The 20720-nt window shown below is 43.6% G+C and overlaps 1 protein-coding gene and 1 non-coding gene across 2 annotated transcripts in view; both read right to left on the bottom strand.

Moving 5' to 3' along the window:
• ANTXR1 (ANTXR cell adhesion molecule 1) overlaps window positions 1-20720 on the bottom strand; it is a 238291-nt gene that overhangs the window by 50623 nt on the left and 166948 nt on the right. The window contains exons 15-17 of the mRNA XM_023224036.2: window positions 17368-17463; window positions 16587-16754; window positions 5580-5660 (exon numbers count right to left, since the gene is read on the bottom strand). Coding sequence (XP_023079804.1) covers window positions 5580-5660; window positions 16587-16754; window positions 17368-17463 — 345 coding nt within the window. The remainder of the gene's footprint in view (window positions 1-5579; window positions 5661-16586; window positions 16755-17367; window positions 17464-20720) is intronic.
• Window positions 16268-16374, bottom strand: LOC111550636. The gene has a single exon (XR_002734133.1). It is a non-coding gene; the product is annotated as a U6 spliceosomal RNA (small nuclear RNA).

The raw sequence follows: 20720 nt of genomic DNA, 5'->3' as shown, positions 1-20720 counted from the left end.
TGAATTTCACTGTTGTTTCTACCTGTGGGGCTAGCTCTGTTCAATGGGATGGCCCAGAGTAAATCCAAGTCACTTTCCATTAATACATCCACTTCAAGGTATTTAAGATAATTTTCTAGGACTTCTCATTTAATATAACATATGGCCCATAGCTTCCAAAGGAACCTTTCCCAAACCTACACTAAAATACTTAGGAAGAAACAGAAAAGGTGACAATTCACATTTCACATTACCATCAAAAACAGACGGAGGGGGTAGAAGTGTAGAAGAAAATTTGTTTGAGAATTTATGTTCTCTTGAAGTAGGGGAGGCTGCTCTAAATTTGAAACCAAAGGCAGGAATTATAAATATTTATAGATTTGACTGTAAAATTGTAGAAAACTTCAATAAATTTTTAAAAAGTTAAAAGGTAAATGGCAAACTAGAAAAAACTTTGGACATATATTACATGATTAGACTTTAAATGTCATAAGGATTAATAAGTACTACATACTTAATGCAAGCACAGGACCTGTTACATAGTAGGCTTTCAAAACATTTGATTAATGTATGAATGAAGATGGGTTAAGAAAATTATCACAGGAAACTGACACTAAAATATCCAGTGGAAAAATGAGCCAAGTCAAACCAATGGACAAATGAGAAAATAAACATTTAAAAAATTGTTCTACCTCAATAATAATAAAAAATACAAGTTAAATTAGCACCTGTCAATCAAATAGGTAAGTTAATAATATTGGGGAGCCTCTGAGGAGATGGGTGTTCCATAGGGGCTAATGTGAGGGTTAATTTGTACAATCTTTTGAAGGGCAATTCTTTGGCAATTTGTATCAAAGCTTTAAAAATGTGCACACTATTCGATCCAGTAGAAAGCTGGACCTTTTATTCTAAGGAAACATTTGTGAATGTGCACAATGATTTGGCAATAAGGATACTGACTGCAGCTTCATTTATAATAATAGATACTTGAAAATCAATCTCCAAAAAGGGAAGATACGCAATGGAATATGGCATGGTCATTAAAATGATATTATTCAAGGATATGTAGTGACATGGAAAGATTATTCCTTGACAATGGTGGCGTGATAAGAAACAGCTTACAAAGTGGGATGACACACCATATCATCAGGGACCAAGTAAGTTAAAAAAGCTCTCATGACCCCTTGAAGCGTTCTTTCCCAGAACATTCTAAATTCTTTCAACCATTTTCCCTTGAAAAGGTGAGCAAATTTTCTGAACTCAAAGAGTGGCCAAGCTGTGTAGTAAGCCTTGGGGACCATCCTGGACCATCCTGGGACAGAGGTTCTGACTTCCAAACCTTCTCACCTAGGCTCTGTCAAATGTGTTCTGCTTTGGTGATGCCCTCTTTCAAGCATTAGTGTGGTCAGCAACTTTTTGTATTTACAAGACGCCTCGGGAACAATGAACAATATGACCAAGCTAGGTTCACTCGGTAGAGAGGATAGGAAGGGCATTCCAAGCAGAGAACCTAGCAAAGGTACAGAGACACAAAATGTCCTGGCATGTTCAGGGTGTGCCCAGCAATTAATTCCATGTGCTCAGAGCCTATTTGGAGGTGATGAGGGAATCTGGGGTAAGCAGTGTATGAAATGGAAAGGCATGCCTTTCTAAATCAAGCTAAGGATTCTGGGTTTTCCCACAGTTTTTGCAAGTCTGAAGTGGAGGCATGGTGTGTTGAAGTTTGGTTTTACAAGGAGCACTGTGGTGGCTACCTACTGGGAGCAGGGGACACCATGTGCTTAGTAAACTTTAACAATCTTAGAATCAGATGTGCTACTGGTTTGCTATTTAGGTGGTTTCCTTTGGCACTTTCTCTTTTATGTTGGCTCAAGCGTTTCCTGGTGGGCTCCAAGGAACAATGGGACCATGAGCCCACCATAGGCAAAGAGAAGGAGATGGATGATGGCAGATGGAAAACATGTGTGTTCCCTGCTGCCATCCCTGACCTGGGGCTTGGATGGCTCTGAAGAGGTGGGTGCCAATCCCAGGGAAGGGCGGTGGCTCTGGGCTCTGGCTCCCTGAGCTCCTGCTCTGTGCTGAGCTGGAGGCCTTTCAGTAGCCTCAGAGGCTCTGTTGGTGGGCTTGTGTCTGCATCTGGAGGGCTGGGGTGGAGTAGCTGGGGGGAGGATGAAGGAGACAGGAACTGAGGAGGAAAATGTGCCAGGTTTCTGTGAGGTCAACATGTGTTTGAAGCAACTTAGAATGTAACCGAGAATGCAATTAGGTGATTTTTGTTTTTGTTTTGTTTTAAAGAAAAAATTCAGAACCTGTGACTCTTGTTCATGAGCACATGCCTGGATGGAGTCATTTTGAGTTTATGGAAAATGTGGTCAGCTCCATAAATCAGTGCTGAAGAATTCTTACAGACTCACCACCATGCGAGCAACGCAGGCCTCTCTAGTGAGTCTCCTAAGGTTATGCAAAACAAAACAGAAGCAGCATGTAGACAAAGCTACAATATTGCCCCCCGCCTCCCCTGGAATTCTTTCTTGAGTAGCCATAGGCAGCTCTGAATTCTGGTTCTTACTTCATCTGTGACCTTTCTTGCATAACTCCATGTGTACATCCTGTGGTTGTTGCCATGGCAACAAGGACACAATTTTCTGTATCTATTTCTCTCCTGTATCTTATTTTAGCAAGACTTCCATAAAGAAAGGGCACTTAAAACATCGTAATTTGTAAACAATCATAATTTGTGACAGTGTTGAGAGTATGTTCAAAGGTATTCAAATTCTTAAGCTTCTTATATCTTAAATCTATTACTTTGCATGGCTGGAGAATAAAGTTCAAGGTGGTATTATGTCTCTCAAAAACATATGGAACATCTTCAGGTGTTAATACAAACATTCATTCGGAATTGGTAAATAAGAGATTCAATTTAGGTGTGATTCATTAGAGAAAGTTCCATTTATTTTCATTCCCTTGTTCTTGGATTTACATAACTAGCCTTTTGCTCCCAAACAGCATTGATTCTTCTGTCTTATAAATGATAATATTTCTTTCTATCCAGCCTCTTTCCTATAACCCTCCCACTTCTTAGGTTGACCCAGTTTATGAATTGGCTTCTGCCAAACTGGTCAGTGGAAAATGGAATGTTAACATATTTTAGTGGAGATGTTTTTCAACTGCTCTGAAAAAAAAATGGGGTCATACACTGTATCAGCATCTTCTGTCACAAAAAATAGTACTGCTGAAACAGTTTAGGGATCTTATTATTATTTTTTCTTAATCTGTTAGAGGAGTCTCATGCATGCTAAAAAAATTTCTTCATTTTCCATAGAAAGCAGATGTATACTTTATAAGACCAAACACCTCCCAGAGTACTAACTTTATGGCCTGTGCTTGTTTCTCCTAACTGAAGAGTTTGTATTTAAAATTTCGTATAGAAATTTGGTCTTGTTGACTGTCACAGACAAAAGCTGAAATTCCATATGCAATGAGGGCCAAGTCAGCCCAGCATTCATATGAGGTGGTTTCACATTTTTACTTGCATGCCGTCCTAGTCACAACAGGAACAGCTAATTGGGCAGTGGCTCACATAAACTATGAAACTTCAGACCAAATCTCCTCAGCTACAAACCACCCACTGTCACCAGGTGCAAGGGGAGGAGGTAGCAGGGCCTGTCTATCGGGCTCTGCTCTAGTGTTAGCTGTGCCATGCTGGACAGTCAGGAAAGCAAACACACCAACTGCAATATGGCTTGAAGTTCTGCATCAGCCATCCCCAGACAGCAGAACAGCACAAAGTAAATAACCATAAGGATATCTGTCATCGATTGAGCATTCCTTTTGTTTTTTTTTGAGACGGAGTCTTGCTCTGTCACCAGGCTGGAGTGCAGGGGTGCAATCTCGGCTCACTGCAAGCTCTGCCTCCCGGGTTCAAGTGATTCTCCTGCCTCAGCCTCCCGAGTAGCTGAGACTACAGTGCCCACCACCACGCCCAGTTAAGTTTTGTATTTTTAGTAGAGACGGGGTTTCACCATGTTGGCCAGGATGGTCTCGATCTCTTGATCTTGTGATCCATCCGCCTCGGCCTCCCGAAGTGCTGGGATTACCGGTGCGAGCCACCACACCCAGCCCGAGCATTTCTTTCTTAATAAAAAAATTTTATTTTTTGAGACACAGTCTCATTCTGTTGCCCAGGCTGGAGTGCAATGGTGTGATCTCAGCTCACTGCAACTTCCAACTACCGGGTTCAAGCAATTCTCCTGCTTCAGTCTCCTGAGTAGCTGGGATTACAGGCATGTGCCACCACACCTAGCTAATTTTTGTATTGTTAGTAGAGATGGGGTTTAACCATATTGACCGGGTTGGTCTAGAACTCCTGACATCAAGTGATCTACCTGCCTTGGCCTCCCAAAGTGCTGGGATTACAGGTGTGAGCTACCACGCCCATCCCGATTGAGTAGTTCCATATGTTCAGCAGGGAGCCAAATGCTTTGCAAACATTACCTTCTCCAATCAGCCACAGTAGGAAGAAGTCCATGCCATCTACTTTATAAGGATGAAGTTCAGAGAGGTCAGGTGATTTGCCTGGAGCTTTCTAGCCAGGAAGGAAGGGGGTTCAAACCCAAGTCTGCTTGATTTGAAAGGAGTTCTAAATGAGATACTTTTATTTTGCTTTTGGATTAATGTGCCTGATTCCCAAAGAAGTGGATGGAAGATGCAGGTTGCTGGTAGTTGAGGGAAAACTTGGTCCCGAGTTGTGATCCGTAAAACTTGCAGAAGAGAGACTAGCTCTTACATGAAGAAATAGTGATAGTGTTGTTTCGGCAGAACTGAAGTTATTTCCAGTGTAAGTTATTTGTTATTTACTATTTGAAACAGAACAAGCTATTCACCTTCTCTTGTTTTTCAGAGAATGCAATTAGGTGATTTTTGTTTTTGTTTGTTTTTCTTTCTTCATTTACAAAATGAAGCCATGGGCTGGATGGTTTCTAAGGTCTCTGCTGGCTGTACCTTTCAGGACTGCTCTTGACTAGAGATATTCCAAGCTTAGCCTTGACAATGCTAAGACAAATCCTCACCTGGGGTGAAAGGTCCCTCTGTGGTCCTGGGCCAGCTGGGCCCAGCACCTGCTGGGAAGATGGTAGGCATTTTCCGTGGCCCCTTCCTTGCCCTCACCCCATCCTTGCAGCGCTGGTACTCTGTGGTACACCACTGGCTTGTGTGGCCAGTGGCCAGCAGAGCTCCCTCCTGAAACTGCCCCAAGTAGGGGCCAGTCCTGTTTTACTCTCTCACTGTGCCTATACATTGAGAAGCTCAAATTCTAGGAAGTTAAACCCAACAGATCACTGTCAAATCCTTTACAGAAAAGCAAATCGAAACTCAAGATCTTGTAATAACCAACATTTTGAAAAGTGATGTCTGATTTGTTGCAATATGAAATAATAGCTGGATTTGTACATCTGGAGTTATTCTAGCTCTGTTTTGGAATCCAAAGTTATTCTAACTCTACAAAGATGGAGAGAGAAAAAGAATGTGTGTGTGTGTGTGTGTGTGTGTGTGTGTGTGTGTGAGACAGAGAGAGAGACCATTCATGAATTAACGAGTCCTACCGTGTCTCCTGGCTGTGGGCGCATCACAGACACACGATCATATCCTTTCCTCAGCAGGACCCACAAGGCATCGAGTTTTCCCTGAAATAGAACAAATGCACCAAGATTACATATGAAATCAGACCTGTGGCTAGCCACCGTAGGCACACACAACTTTCCGTGCTTCTTCAGTCATGTGAACAACACAACACTGTCAATATGGTCATGATGGGATTAGTGACTTTGCAGTCCCTTAATTCAAAACTGGAGCTTCATGAATGGAGGAGAAGAGACACACAGAAGACTCCGATGCTTGTGAAGGACGCACCCTGAGGTCTGAGTGCAGCCCCAAGTTTGCAAACGTAACTTCATTCAAGCTTTGGGCTTTTGTCTTTATCACATTTCTGGGCATATCCTCATACCACAAGTCAATCTTTCCAAATTTCACTAAAGTTTTTTTCTTCCCACTTGGTGCCCAGAGCTCATTAGTAAAGACACTAATGACAAATTCTGGAAAATTACTAAATGTTAAGTGTCGACAGGGCAAGACCAATTAAAGGCCCCTGGAATGCACATCGCTGGCTGTCTGCTAGGCTCACTCAGTAGCTGTAACTTGCTCAGAAGCCTGGGCTCGAGAGACAAATTACCAAGCATTACAGATGACCAAAACCACAGTCCCTTTGGGGTTGTATGTAACTGGCTGAAACGGAGAAGAGTGAGTATGTCAGCACCAAGGCTTTCACAACTGAGGACCAACACCCCTCCAGGTGGCTCTTATTTATATTCCCTGGAACCTATGAATATGTTACCTTACATGGCAGAAAGGAGTTTGCAGATGTGATTAAGGTAAGGATGTGGAGATGGGGAGAGTATCCCGGACTATCCGGTGGGCTCAGTTTAACTACATGGGTCCTTCCTAGCGGTCCCACGGTGGTTTTTGGCAGGAGGGTCAAATCCAGAGAAGGAGATGTGTGGATAGAAGCAGAGTCACAGTGATTAGGTGTGAGACGGACTCAACCCAATATTGCTGACTGTGGAAATGGAGGGTGGCCATAAACCAGTAGGTGTGGGCAGCCTCTAGCATCTATAAAAGACAAGGAAATTCTCCTCTAGAGTCTCCGAAAGGAAAATAGCTTTGCCAACACCTTGATTTTAGTCTACTGAGACCGGTTTGGGGCTTATGACATCTGAAACTGTAAGATAATAGATTTGTGTTGATTAAACCTTTAAGTTTGTGGTAATTCATCACAGCGACAAGAGGAAACTAATACAGTCTTGCTCACTCCCTGACATATTCTATGTTAATTTGCTGATTGTCTGTGTCCCCTGGAATGCCACCTCCATGAAAGTAGGGGTGTTGATGGTTTTGTTCACTTCTGTCTGCCTAGCCCTTAGGACAACATCTGGTGCTCAATATATGTTTGTTGGATGAATGAATGATTCTAAGTGGTAGGTGCTTCCATGAGTGTCCTCTAATTGAATTGTCCCAGCAGTCCCAGAGGGCTGTGGAGAGGAAATGGAGGGTCAAAGAGAGATCAGGTAACTTGCCCAAAGGCAGATGGTTTATAAACTGGAGAGTTGAGATTGGAACCCATGTCTGTCTAATTCCAAATCACATATGCTTTTTATTACACCAACTGCAGATTGTTCCTCACGCAGATCTTTTGGTGAGAGCGCTTTAATTTAGATCCTTTAGAACATAGGGCTTCTGAGATGTGGGTTGCAACCCTTTATGCCCTCACGAAATCAATTTTGTATGGGACCAGAACTTTTAAGAAATAGAATAGAAGAGAAAATATTAATTGCACATGGTGAAGACAAGTATTGTTTTGTGAAAAATTTGTTTCAGTTAAATGTGTATGGGTGTATGTATGACTGTGTGTGCACACATGACTGGGCCAAAATGTAAAATGTATTTCCTACCCAAGCCTTAGGAACATTGAAAATCCTGATCTTGCAGGGGTCTTTGAATGACAGTGCTGGGAAGGCTGGAGGAGTATACAGAGTTTAAGTTCCTGGACACAAAGCATTTATATAGGGGCAGTGTTAAGAATCATCTCAAAGATTTCACGTTCTGAAATGATTTTCTGGTGGGTTATATACACATACAAAATTGTGTTCTTTAATCTTTATAAACTGTTGTTTGAGTTCTTGTGGGTTAAACTTTGTCCTGCCAAGTGTAGTGTTTCTCATCTATATTGGCAAGGAATTTACAAAAACCTTGAAAAATATTTTGAAATGATTTTAGAATGCTGGATAGAAATGCTGCTGTGTGCAGCATGATTTTCTGTATTAAGCCGTTTCAATCACCAGCTAAATGTTTTCCTGTAAGGTTCTTTTGAATAAGCATTTATATTTCAGGATATAACCAGGTGGGTTTCCTGGATGAATACCTCTTTTTTCTTTCCCCTTTTTTTCAGAAGGAGAGGGCTCCTAGCATTTGGCTTTGTAAATCAGCCCACCCACAGAGCTGTGTGTGCTAATCACTCAACTCTGTGACAAACGAGCAATGAGACTGGGCAGAAAGAAGAACACTGGGCTGTTGAAGAAACACATTAATTAACTCAGCAGAAATTTAAAGTTACATGCATAGCAAAAGAGCAGAAACCACCTAGATGTATAATACCAGCAGAATGAGTAGAAAATGATGTTTCTTTGTGGCAACAGGTCACCCTACGGTGTAGTGTTTAAGCACAAAGTGACCGAAGCCAGGCTGCCCCAGTTTGTACTGTGGGTCTCCTTTTCACCAGCTCTACAGGTTAGATGAGTAGTTTCATTTCCCTAAGCCTTACTTTTCTCATATTTAAAGTGGAGATAATAACACCGTCTACTCTACAGACTTGCTGTAAGACTTAAAATTAAATATTGAAGTTAGGTACTTGTCTCATAGAAGGTATTCATTAAATGTTACCTATGATCATAGTAAAGTCATTAAAATGATCATTTGGGAGGCTCTGTAGAAAGATGGAAAAGAATGTAATACCGAGTGTAGGAATCCAATAATTTGAACTTTGTAAGCAGGCATCTGTCCATCTTCTATTCTGTGCTCCTCCAAGCCTATTTTCCTCTTACCCCCAAGCCATGGTTTTTTGTTCCTTCTGCCCCACTCACTCTGCCCAAATTGCTCTTGCTAAGGCCACCCATGGCATCCCCACTGCCAAACGCCTTGACACTCATTTCACTTGGTTCTTTGGGGAGATCTGCTGCGCTGGGCCTCTCCTCTGCACACTCTCCCTCAGCCTCTGTGCCATCAGCTTCTACCTGCTCCCTCCAACCTGTCTGCCTGCACTTGACATGGTGGCCTTCATTTGGCACCTCTATTCTCATCTCCCAGCTGAGTGCTCTCATCTAGTCTCATGGGTCCAGCTTCTACCTATCTGCTGGCGACTCACAAATTCTCTACTCAGCCCAGTCCTCTCTTGAGCTCCAGATCTGGGTATCCATTTACCTATTAAATCTTAATTGTAATGTGGATGTATTGCAGGTATCGAAAACTCAAACATTACAAACTGAACTAACTCTTCTCCCCAAACCTGCTCCTCCTTTTGCACACCCTGCCTTGATTCATGGCACTAGCAATCTATCCAGATGGGCATGCTGGGTACCAGGAATCATTCTAACTTCCCTTCTCTCTGCCACCTGCTCATGTCCAACATCAACCGTGTCTCGTGAATGTTCTCTCTGTAGCAGCTCTGCTGCTGCCTCTTCCCATCCACCCCTGACCCACCACCTCCACAGCTCCTGCCTGGGCCCAGGCCCTCACCATCTGTTACTCATTCTGTGAAGTTTCCTGACTGGCCTTTCATCTCCAGGGTTCCTGTCCTCTCTCCTATTGATTAATAAAGAAATGTATTGTGAGCCCAAATGGATGCACTGCAGTCAATAAAAGGAACCACGACACATTTTACTTGCAGTGTGAATTTGGGCAAGTTACCTAACCTCTCTGTGCTCTGGTTTTCCATTTGTAGTTTCTACTGATCTGGGTATCTATTTACTAATGGATAAGTAGTTTCTACTTTCAAGGGCTGTTATAAATAATAAAGGCATTAGCGCATAGAAAGTGCTGCCCGACTTCCAGGGTGTGCTTGGTCCGGGTGAGTTGTTGTCATTGGGATCTTCTGGCCAAGGTGAGATTAGCTAGTTCCAGGTGTATCCTCAGCATTCTGAGTTCTGATTGTCCCACAAATGAACCTAAAATCTCCAGTCTGTGGCATAGAAAACAATCCAGGCAATCAATCAACACAACCTATAACCTCTTTCTACTCCTACAACAGGTAGCTTTTATGCAAGAGCTTTAGAAAAACAGTATTTGCAAGCAAGAAGTAAGCTTTAGAAAAAACAGTGTTAACAACCAAAATGAGAATAAAAAATAACTCTCAAAAGTCAATGAGCACTGCATGACAAAGGCTCTTGGGGCCTTGATTTTTCTGAATGTAGGCAGAAGTCTGTCATTTAAAGACGGTAGTAGTGAGCTCGTTAATAACAACATTTTGGGGCTAGATGTGCCACAGAAGAGTTTTCTAAACAGTCTCTGGGCTTCACCTAAAGTCTTAGAGGATCCTTCTGAGTTGCTGCCACTTTATCTGTCTCAGACTTGGATATCTGTCATGCACAAGCCTCTCCATAGTACGTACTTAAGACACTGGCCCTCACTCCCCGGCAAAATGCCCAACTGCTTCTGCGAAGCTAAGACAAAGATTTCTCCACAAGCCTCAAGCCCTCTGGCAGACTGTATTAGCTGACATTTATAAATAGCTTTCTTTCATTTGAAGTTGACAAATTTTGACTATAAAATGAGAAATTTACCAATTCCATGCTCCCAAACTGTATCTTAGCCACAGAAAATACCTTTCAATTCACACAGGCAAAGTGGAAGTTCTATGTAAACTCTAGCTTTGGTTTCTTTCTAAACAATAAGACTGTGCTGGCAATGATTACGCAGCCAGCATTCACGGCACTCTGGAGGTAGGGGGCCGGGCATGGTGGCGCATGCCTATAATCCCAACACTTTTGAGAGGCTGAGGTGGGACAATTACTTGAGACCAGCTTGGACAACATAGTAAGACCCCAAAGTTTACAAAAAAAAATTAAAAAAAGATAAGCTGGGTGTGACGGCTTATATCTGTAGTCCCAGCTACTTGGGAGACTCGGGTGGGAGAATCCCTTGAACCTAGGAGTCTGATGCCACAGTGGGCTACATGATCGCACCACTGCACTACAGCTTGGGCGACAGAACAAGACCCTGTTTTCAAAATAAACAAAAAAACCAAAGCACCCTGGGTCATCAGCTTCTGTGGTGGGGTTTCCTCTATTTTTCTTTTCTTTTTTTTTTTTGCCAGGCAGCAGTTGTATCTTTTCTTCTGGTTTGTCTGCCTTAGCCAGCTGGAAGATAGTCAGAGATTGAGAATTCTGAGAGTAGTTCAACTTATAAGGCCACTAGAAACTGACACCTGACTTTTTACACTTGGAAATACATGGGAGGCCAGGTGTGATGGCTTACGCCTGTAATCCTAGCACTATGGGCAGCCAAGATGGTTGGATCAAGAGGTCAAGAAATTGAGACCATCCTGGCCAACACGGTGAAACCCCGTATGTACTAAAAAAATGCAAAAATTAGCTGGGCGTGGTGGTACATGCCTGTAGACCTAGCTACTTGGGAGCCTGAGGCAGGAGAATCACCTGAACCTGGGAGATGAGGGTTGTAGTGAGCCGAGATCATGCCACTGCACTCCAGCCTGGCAACAGAGTGAGACTGTGTCTCAAAAAAAAAAAAAAAAAAAAAAAAAAAAAAAGCCTGGACATGGTGGCTCACAACTGTAATCCCAGCACTTGGGGAGGCTGAGGCGGGCAGATCATAAGGTCAGAAGATTGAGACCATCCTGGCTAACACAGTGAAATCCCGTCTCTACTAAAAATACAAAAATATTAGCTGGGCGTGGTGATGGGCGCCTCTACTCCCAACTACTCGGGAGGCTGAGGCAGGAGAATGGTGTGAACCTGGGAGGTGGAGCTTGCAGTGAGCCGAGATCGTGCCACTGCACTCCAGCCCAGGCGACAGTGCAAGACTCCGTCTCAAAAAAAAAAAAAAAAAAAAAATAACAGAAATACATGGTAAATAGCATGACCCGCGCTTTCCCTCAAAGGAAAAAATTAATGGATTTAATGGATAATGTCGGAAACTTTCCCTACACACAGACACACACACACTCATGCGTGTGTGCATGCCATGTACAGGGTAATTTTTGTTGCACTTTTTTTCTTTTGGTTTTTAAGAAAAGTTTGCCCATATAGCTGGGCATGACTTCACATGTCTAAAATGGTCAGCCCCAGTTTAATGAGAAGCACGGGGTATTGTAAATCCGGGGGTGAAAACCAAGCAAAGGAAAATGCAGGCTAAATATCAGAGAAAATTCCCAATCATGAGTCTGGAATGAGGAAGAGGGGAGGTGTGGTCGGTGTGGTCGGTGCCTTAAATTAGATGGGGAGATGGTGGGTGGAGAAGAGCCTACTGTGGACTTCTTCCCTCCGTGTGTTCTCTCTGGGTTTGCTTGGCAAATGTGCTCACCTGCTTCTCAAAAACTCCATTTCATGGAAAGTAATGAGTCTAATGCAATGCAATTCAATAAGTATATGATTCTGGCTCCTTTCACTGGGGAGCCAGGACTCTTTCTAATACCTGCTGAGAGTTTTGTGTGAGTTGGAGCTGTTCTCCTTGCTTAGAGTGGAGGTAGAAGGCAGGCAGCAAGTGGACGGGTCACTCTCCCTGACCTTCCAGGCCCCATCCATTCTCTGCCTGCCTTCGCCATGCCTTGGAAGCCTGCCTCTGGATCACCTAGCTGCCCTTTGGTCTTAGTCTGTAAAGAGCCAAGGATTTGCAGGGCAAGAGGCAACATTATATAGGTACTTACATAACCATTTAAAAATGTGAAAACCGTTCTTTGTTTGCAGATCATATAAAAACAGGTGGTGGGGTGGATTTAGATTGTCAACTAAAGAAACAGTTCCTGTTGAGTAGTCTCTTTGCATGGCTGCAGCTCTTCCTGGAACCCAGTAACACCATTTTCCCACGTGCCCTTCAGGTGTAATAGCTCTCGTTGTTGCCAGCCCCTGGGTGCCTCACCATAGCCTGGGGATTCCCTTCACTCTGCCCATACCTCTGTTAGCTCAACTCTTTTCAGTGTGCTTTCTGTTTCCTTTCAGGACCACTGTGAGTTCAGGGAGAGAGTTCAGGAAAGGGAAACAGTTTATGGCACCACATAAGGCTAAATGTTTTGTCCAAGGCTGAGCAAATGTCCTTAGGCATTGTGGCTAGCACGGGACTCACTACAGATCATACATCATGTAAAACAGGATGAACCCTGAGATTCTGGAAGCAAGCCTGCCTTACTTCTGGACAGACAGCACACATGATTACTTTTGAATTTCTTTCTGTGTCTCTATCTTCCTTGTTGCACCTAAAACAACCTCTTTTTCTCTTCTCTCCTCAGAGAGATGGCATGAAGAATGTCACTTTCCGGACAGAGTGTGCCAAAACGGTCTGTGTGGTTTGACTGGCAGGATGCTCTGGGGAGTGGTTTCATAATTACTGTTCATGCCTCAGCTCTTTACTAAGGGATGAGCCAGGTACAACACTGTTTACTGGGGATTCAAAGCGTGGCTGGTGTGTGCAGGGGGTCAAATCTGGTGGAGAGAAGGCTCATAAACATGAGTAACCACACCAATGGCTGTGTGTGCATTTCCTCTACAGTAGAAGGAGCTGAGTAAGCATTGGCATTGGCTGTTGCACCAGGCACAAGGAGGATTCATGCTGTGCACATCCTAATGAGGGAGTCTAGCCGAGGAGCTCTTCAAGTCCACCGGCATCCTAGGTCATTTCCATGTGGCCTTTTAGTTGACTCCTAAGACACTCAGATTCCTGACCACTTAACATTAATTCAGCAGTTGTGTTTGTGGTAAAAATGGACCCAGTGTGAACATTTATGGGGCTCTCCTTGCTGAGATGCCTGAAAAATCACCGCAGTGCAATCACAGCCTCTTTTGCCTATTTCAATCCAGTCACCACAGTTCCTGCCCTCCAAGAACTTCCTATGGAATGCTGGCTGGAACCTTTGGTGACAACTTCTTCTTCATTTTTTTTTCTTTTTTTATTTGAGATGGAGTCTCACCCTGTTGCCCAGGCTGGAGTGCAATGGCGCAATCTCAGCTCACTGCAACCTCTGCCTCCTGGGCTCAAACGATTCTCCTGCCTCAGCCTCTGGAGTAGCTGGGATTATAGGCATCTGCCACCACGCAGCTAATTTTTGTATTTTTAGTAGAGATGGGGTTTCACCATGTTGGCCAGGGCTGGTCTTGAACTCCTGACCTTGTGATCCAGCCTCTTCGGCCTTCCAAAGTGCTGGGATTACAGGCATGAGCTACTGAGCCCAGCTGGTGACAACTTCTTAACTCAGCTTGTTAAAACCCAGATGGCTGAGCCCCACTTCCAGAGGTTTTGATTTAGTAGATCTTAGGTGGGGCCCAAGAATGTCCATATCTAACAATTCTTGGGTGATGCTGATGCCAGGGACCACCTTTGAGAGCCAGTGCTTTACTACAGAGACTACAGAGACTAAGAGGAAGCTCAAGAGTCAGGACCGATGAAGTGACAATTGGGGCAACAGAGGTCTATCGCTCAGGGAGTCTGAAAGTGAAATTAGAAAAGGGAGGCATTGTGAACAAAAGGAGTTTCACTTAATGGGAAAAGATGGGCGAATGCTGAGAGCCACTGTGCTTTTGGAAGTCTTTTGTGAGATTCTGAGTCACTGGGCCTGGAAATCTGTGTTTTTTAAAGCACTCTCAGGTGATTCTGACACTCAGCTGGGTTTGAAAGCCTCTGTATATTCAACATCCTACAGTGCCTGGTACACAGTAGCTGCACAACGAATACTTACTGAATTGATACTAATTCCGAGTGGGTGTTGGGAATGTTTTTAGATTTCTAAATGTATTGGCCCATATACTTATTTATCTCATCAAATTCAGTCCTAAACTGCCAGTCAATAGAGGAATAATATGCTCTCAAGTAGAAACTGGAGTTTTCAAATAGAATTAATGTTCTCTCAGTGTCCTAGATTACAGAAACAAAAACCTGGCTGTAACCAAAGATGTGGCATTAGTCACAAGGTACAGATTCCTGAGAATGGCATAACAGAAAATCCCCTTTCTTCTTCATGGCTGAGAATCTGCTTGGCTCCTTCCTGTCTGCACATACATGCACGCCACTGCATGTTCTTCATTAGAAAATAATTAGAAGCAAACAGCTGTTAGTCAAGCGAGCTGCATTTTGCCCACATCTTTTCAGAGTTCAATCCATTACCCCAGGGGGCAGGCTTGTCCTAAAAAAAGAATCTCACTGCTTTAAACATGGCAAAACAAAATAGAAATGCGTGGCAATTCAGGTGAGCTTGAGCTAGCTCAGCTGAGGAAAGGTGACCATCAATGACGTTTTGCGACACTGCCTGCAGTGGTACTTCTTTAGATTTTGTTGGAGAAGTCCTGCTCCAAAATTAGTAAATTAACTCAGCGAATGATGAAAATAACCTTTGTTGCTATTGGAAGGGGGTAAGGCTGTGTATGTGTGTGTGTGCGTATGTGTGTGTGTATATGTGTGTATGGATGGTGATGGGAGCTGGCTCTATTGAGTCTTTGACATGAGGTTTTGGAGTTGGCTCAGTTCTGTTTGCAGCATGAAACTGGAGTCTGCAGCCCTGAGTTGGGGACCTTGGGTTCCAGACCTCAGCAGAACAAGGACTTTGCCTATCTTAGTATAAAATCAGAGAGTGGGAACAGATTATGTCCAGATCTTTTCAGCTATAATTTTCCAGTGCTCTTTGATAAGTGGCATAGTGCAGATGTGTATGGGCACGGCTAAAGAGTGAAGGTGTTAATTCAATCATGTGAATTCAAAGCCATTTGGACCAAGAGGAATAGAAAAGAGGCCTTTAGGCTGCGCATGGTGGCCCATGCCTGTAATCTTAGCATTTCAGGAGGCCAACGTGGGCAGACTGCTTTAGCTCAGGAGTGCAAGACAGGCCTGGGCAACATGGCGAAACCCCATCTCTCAAAAAAAAAAAAAAAAAAAAACAACAATTAGCTGGGTGTGGTGGTGTGTGCCTGTAGTCCCAGCTACCTGGGGGGATGGCTTGAGCCTGGGAGGTCGAGGCTGCAGTGAGCAGAGATCACACAACTGCACTACAGCCTGGGTGATAGAGTGAGAACCTGTCTCAAAAAATAAATAAAATAAAATAAAATTAAATTAAAAAAAAAAAGAGGGCTTTAGGAAGCATTTATTGCCTCCTATGGCTTACACTTCCCAATAACCAAAGAGGATTTTAAGCTCCGGAGGTGTGGGGAAAAGAGAGATAATGGAGAAAAAAGATTTGTTCACAACCAGGAAGAGTGAGTCCTAGATCCATGGCCACTGAGATTTGCTGGTGGGCCCCGACACACTGGCAGGAGGCTCAAATAAAAGGGAATGGGCTTATATGGCAAAAGAAGTAGAGATTAGCATCAGGGAGAATGCTGCCATTTTTCTTAGACAGTAGATTGTCTACTAAGTGAAGTTATGAGATGTTATGGAAATGTATAGTCACTCTCTGGGGTTACGACCCAAGTTACTTGACTCATAGTCCATGCTTTTTCCACTACTTTGCCATGGTGATTTTTTTTTTTTTAATATGGAACACTTCATGAATTTGCATGTCATCCTTGCCCAGGGGCCATGCTAATCTTCTGTATATTGTTCCAGTTTTAGTATATGTGTTGCAGAAGTGAGCACCGTGGTGATTTTGAAAAAGCCTAGTTTTCAACCCAGATTATGTGGAAATTGATAGTAATTACTTGTACTTCAAGTCCATAATTTTAGATAATTGTTCCCCCGTGATAAGCTGGATTTTAGGTTAGGATTTTATTACTTGGAAAGATTCTGGTTCTTCACTATGTAAGTGTTTTATCAGGACTGACGATAGATTTTTGAGTAGAGAGACACACCTTGATTGGAGAGTACCACTTGCGTGGGGAAGAAGGCCGACGCATATTGTTGTTGAGATTTCGCGGCTCAGGGAATTCATATTCCTGCTCTGGCATCTTGACTCTTGCATTCTTTGCCTTTTCCAACTTAGCACCTTCTTCTGTGGAGCCCTTTTCTCCCCAACGAACCTAAAATAAATAAAATACAATGAAACAAAATGACAAAATATGCTGCCCCTCGAGAATGAGAATGACAAATACATGCATGAGTTGCAATGTGAATGCTACCCAACCCTGGATTCCTTTGGGTTTTGAGGACCAGGGAAGAGGGAAGCTGTGGAAAAAGAGAAAAGGGGAGAATCGAAGGAGCAGAGAGTGTGAACCACACGGGTGGATATTTAGGGAGGAATTGTCCAGGCAGAGGGGACAGTACACGCAAAGACATTGCAGGTACAGCTATGAACTTTGGATTTTAATTCAGTGAGAAAAGAAATCACGAGGAGGTTTGAGCTGATGTGTTCCCTGCTCTGACTCACAGTGGGCAAGACATGGGAGCGCACAGTGAAAAGTCTGTCCCTCCTATCTCTCCATCTGTCTGCTTTACAGTCCATATCCCCACCAGACCTCAAGCAGGTTTTCAGCAATTTGCTTTGGGTTTCTGACATTGAGCGGTCAGCGTGGTCTACGGCCATACCGCCCTGAGCATGCCTGATATCTAGAGGCTAAGCAGGGTCGGGCCTGGCTGGTACCTGGATGGGAGCAGTCAGCACATAGATAAGTGTATATTAAACTGTCCTCTTACCTCCATTCTTTTAATGCCTCCAACGCCTCTCCCACCATAATAAGAGGCATCTACCGTTGGCCACTTTTTCTTAGGCAGACCATCATCATCTTCTTCCTGCAGAGAAATTGTGGCACATGAAGGAAGCAAAACAGCACTGCTGTGTGGACCTGCCTACTATGGCTGAGTGATTAGGAGCAGAGCTTGTAGAGTCAGACTGCCTAGAGTACAATCCCAGTGCTACTGTTTGCTGGGATCTTGGGCCAAGCACTGAAACCACCTAAGCTTGTTTTCCTTATCTATACAGTGGGAATGTAAGCAGTGCTACCTGGTAAGTTTGTGGTACAGTCCTGTTCTCTTGTTCTTTTCTACAGCTCTTCTCCTTTGTGGGAACCGCATCTAACCCCACCTACATGCTGATGACTTGTGAATTTATATCTTCAGCCCTGATGCCTCTGAACTCCAACTACTCACTTGACATTCACATTATTTGGGGGCTAAAAAAGATCTCAACAATACCACTGCAGAGATATCCTGATTTCTCTACCCTAAACGTGCTCCTCCTGTAGTCTTCCCCACTGCCTGGAAGTCACTCTCTCTTCTTTACTGCCTTTCCCCCACTTGTCCCAACTTGCCAGCTAGTTCTGTTGCTACTACTTAAAGATCTAAAATCTGTTGACTTCTCCACCCCAACCACCACCCTGGGCCCACGCCCCCAGGCACTTGCTCCTGGACACTGTGGTAGCTTCCCAACTGGCCTCCTGCTGCCCTTAGACTCACCTACGATCTGTTCTCCACAAAGCAGCAGGGTAAGTGCAAATGCCAGCCCTGCCCTGTGTGTTCTGGCTTTTGCTCACCTTTCTGGCCTTCTTCCTTATCATGCGTCCCCCCCCACCTCCTGAGCTCCAGCCTGCCTGCCCTCTCTCAAATACTCTGGGCAAATTCCTGTCTTGGGGCCTGTGCACAGTGTCCCCTTGTTCCCTTGTCCAGGAAAGCACTTTCCCTACCCCATCTTCTGATGGATGGATTTTCATATCACTCCTCAGAGAAGCCTCCCCTGGAAATTTCTTCTAAAGTAGTCAGTCTCTCCATCCCATCAATCTGTTTTATTTTTAGTTAAGCATCTCATCATGGCTTGATATTTACTTAATATCTGTCTCTCCACACTAGAACGTACGTTCCACAGAGGCTTTTGTCATGCTTACAATTGTAGTCCCAGTTTTTAGAACAGCACTACATAGTATGTGGTGGGTGCCCAAGAATTATCTGTTGAATTTACAAATAAGTTAAATGAGATGACTCAAATAAAGAAGTTAATTTAGTGTCTGCAACTTAGCTCAGTGACAAGAAGTTAGTGTTTATATTTTTTAAGACGAAGAAAGAAGACAAGAGGAACTTGTAACTTTATGGATGGAAAAAAGGGAGGAGATGTAGCGACTGCTCTTCATCTTGGCACTGTAATTATTCTTGTGGGGAGAAAAATATCACCGTTTACAGTCATGGATGGATTATAAGGAAGTGGCATGATTTCTCTTCTGGGTAGAGAAAGAAAGCTGGAAAAGGGGTTGATAAAGCAGAGGAATGAACAAAAGAGGGAGAAATTGCTCACAATGCCGAAGCCTGCTTCTCACAGCCTTGTTTTGGTGGCATTTGGGTGAAGTTCTATGCAGGGTACCACTGCGTGGGATGGGGTACCCATGCAGGAGGCAAGGTACAAAGAAGCAAAGGCAGGAGAGGTCAGGACGAAAGGTGACAAAGCAAGCAGAAACATGTTGGCACATTAAGACTCCCTGAGTTACATGTTGTGCTTGGGATGGGCAGTCTTCTTTAAAATGATTTTTTAAAAATTTAATACATCTTAAAGGACAGAGAGGTCATAGCAGACTAGGATGTACAACATTCTGACAGCTGACACTTGGGTGTCTCTCTCTCTCTCTTACTTGGTTGCTCTCTCTCAGATTCTGCTGACCCTTGTATTCTAAGTGCAAAGTAGGTACTCAATAAACACATATTGCATTCATGATAACACACCATTGAATTTATGCAGCCTTTCCCATGTTATGTGCCAGTCACTCTTCTAAGTGCTTTAAATTATTATTAATCCTTTAATCTTGCAACCATCCAAGAAGGTACATGGTGTTATTCCTATTTTAGAGAATGAGAATAGAGAGGTTAAATGACTTCAGTCACTCAGCTTCTAAATGACAGAGCTGGATTTGAACTCATGCAACCTCATTCTCGTTTGTTTCTCAGCATTGGCCAGTCTGGATTTTGTTCTTCTGTGGCATTTGATGGCAATCATTTGATGGCAACAAATACTTGCTCATTTTTGACTTCCCCTTGTACCTGCTAATTTTGATACTTGTTTTTGGTTTCTTTTTGGAGACAGGGTCTCACTCTGTCACCCAGGCTGGAGTGCAGCCTCAACTAACCCAGCTCAAGCAATTCTCTCACCTCAGCCTCCCTGAGTAGCTAGGATTACAGACACATATCAATGTGCCCCGCTAATTTTTCTATTTTTTTTTTGTAGAGACGGGGTTTTGCCACGTTGCCCAGGCCGGTCACAAACTCCTGGGCTCAAGTGATCCTCCCACCTCAGCCTCCCAATGTGCTGGGATTACAGGTGTGAGCCACCGCACCTGACCTTAATTTTGATAATTTACAACTGCAAAATATGACAAAATAAAGTCCCCAACACAATAAAATATTATAGTTCATATGATTTTACCTTATAATTTCAGAGGTTTCTTTCACCTTATGATGTGAAAGCAGGAATCTTATATATCCTATATGTGGTTAAACTTTACATTGGCGGTGGACGTATGTTTCTGTGTAAGTGTCTGTGAACATAGATAAACAAAATATGGCTCTGAAAGCCTGGGCATTCCCGCTCTGGGGCAGTGTTCCAAAGGAGATAACAGAAATTCTATACCCTAAAGCTGAACACAGCAACACCACGAACGTTAACAAACTCCAAGAATAAAGACGCTTTATTCCACTGGGGACTCAACTAGGTTCATGAGCCTCTTAATCATCTAGGAGCTCATCTAATTAAGCCTTTTCACTGCACAGAAGAGGAGTCAGATCTAGAGAAAAGAAGTGATTCCTGAAGGTGAAGTTCTGGTGTGGTTTTCTGATGCCTTGTCCAGGGATTTTTCTCCCCCTATATTTTATGAAAAGAACTTAAAGAAGGATTTACAATTGGCTTTCTCTAATTCGCAACCCCGTTGAGTGCTCAGGATATAGTAAGACGCATAAAGCCGTTTTCCACTGCTTTCCAGGCTACGCTTGCACACCAGGGCAACCCTCCTTGTAGTCCCTGGCCCCTCCCTCTAGTCCCTGGCCCCTCCCTCTAGTCCCTGGCCCCTCCCTCT

This window comes from Piliocolobus tephrosceles, chromosome 15, assembly GCF_002776525.5.
Source record: "Piliocolobus tephrosceles isolate RC106 chromosome 15, ASM277652v3, whole genome shotgun sequence".
NCBI lineage: Eukaryota > Metazoa > Chordata > Mammalia > Primates > Cercopithecidae > Piliocolobus > Piliocolobus tephrosceles.
The sequence above is the reverse complement of the archived record's forward strand: the minus strand, read 5'-3'. Positions and strand labels throughout refer to the sequence as shown.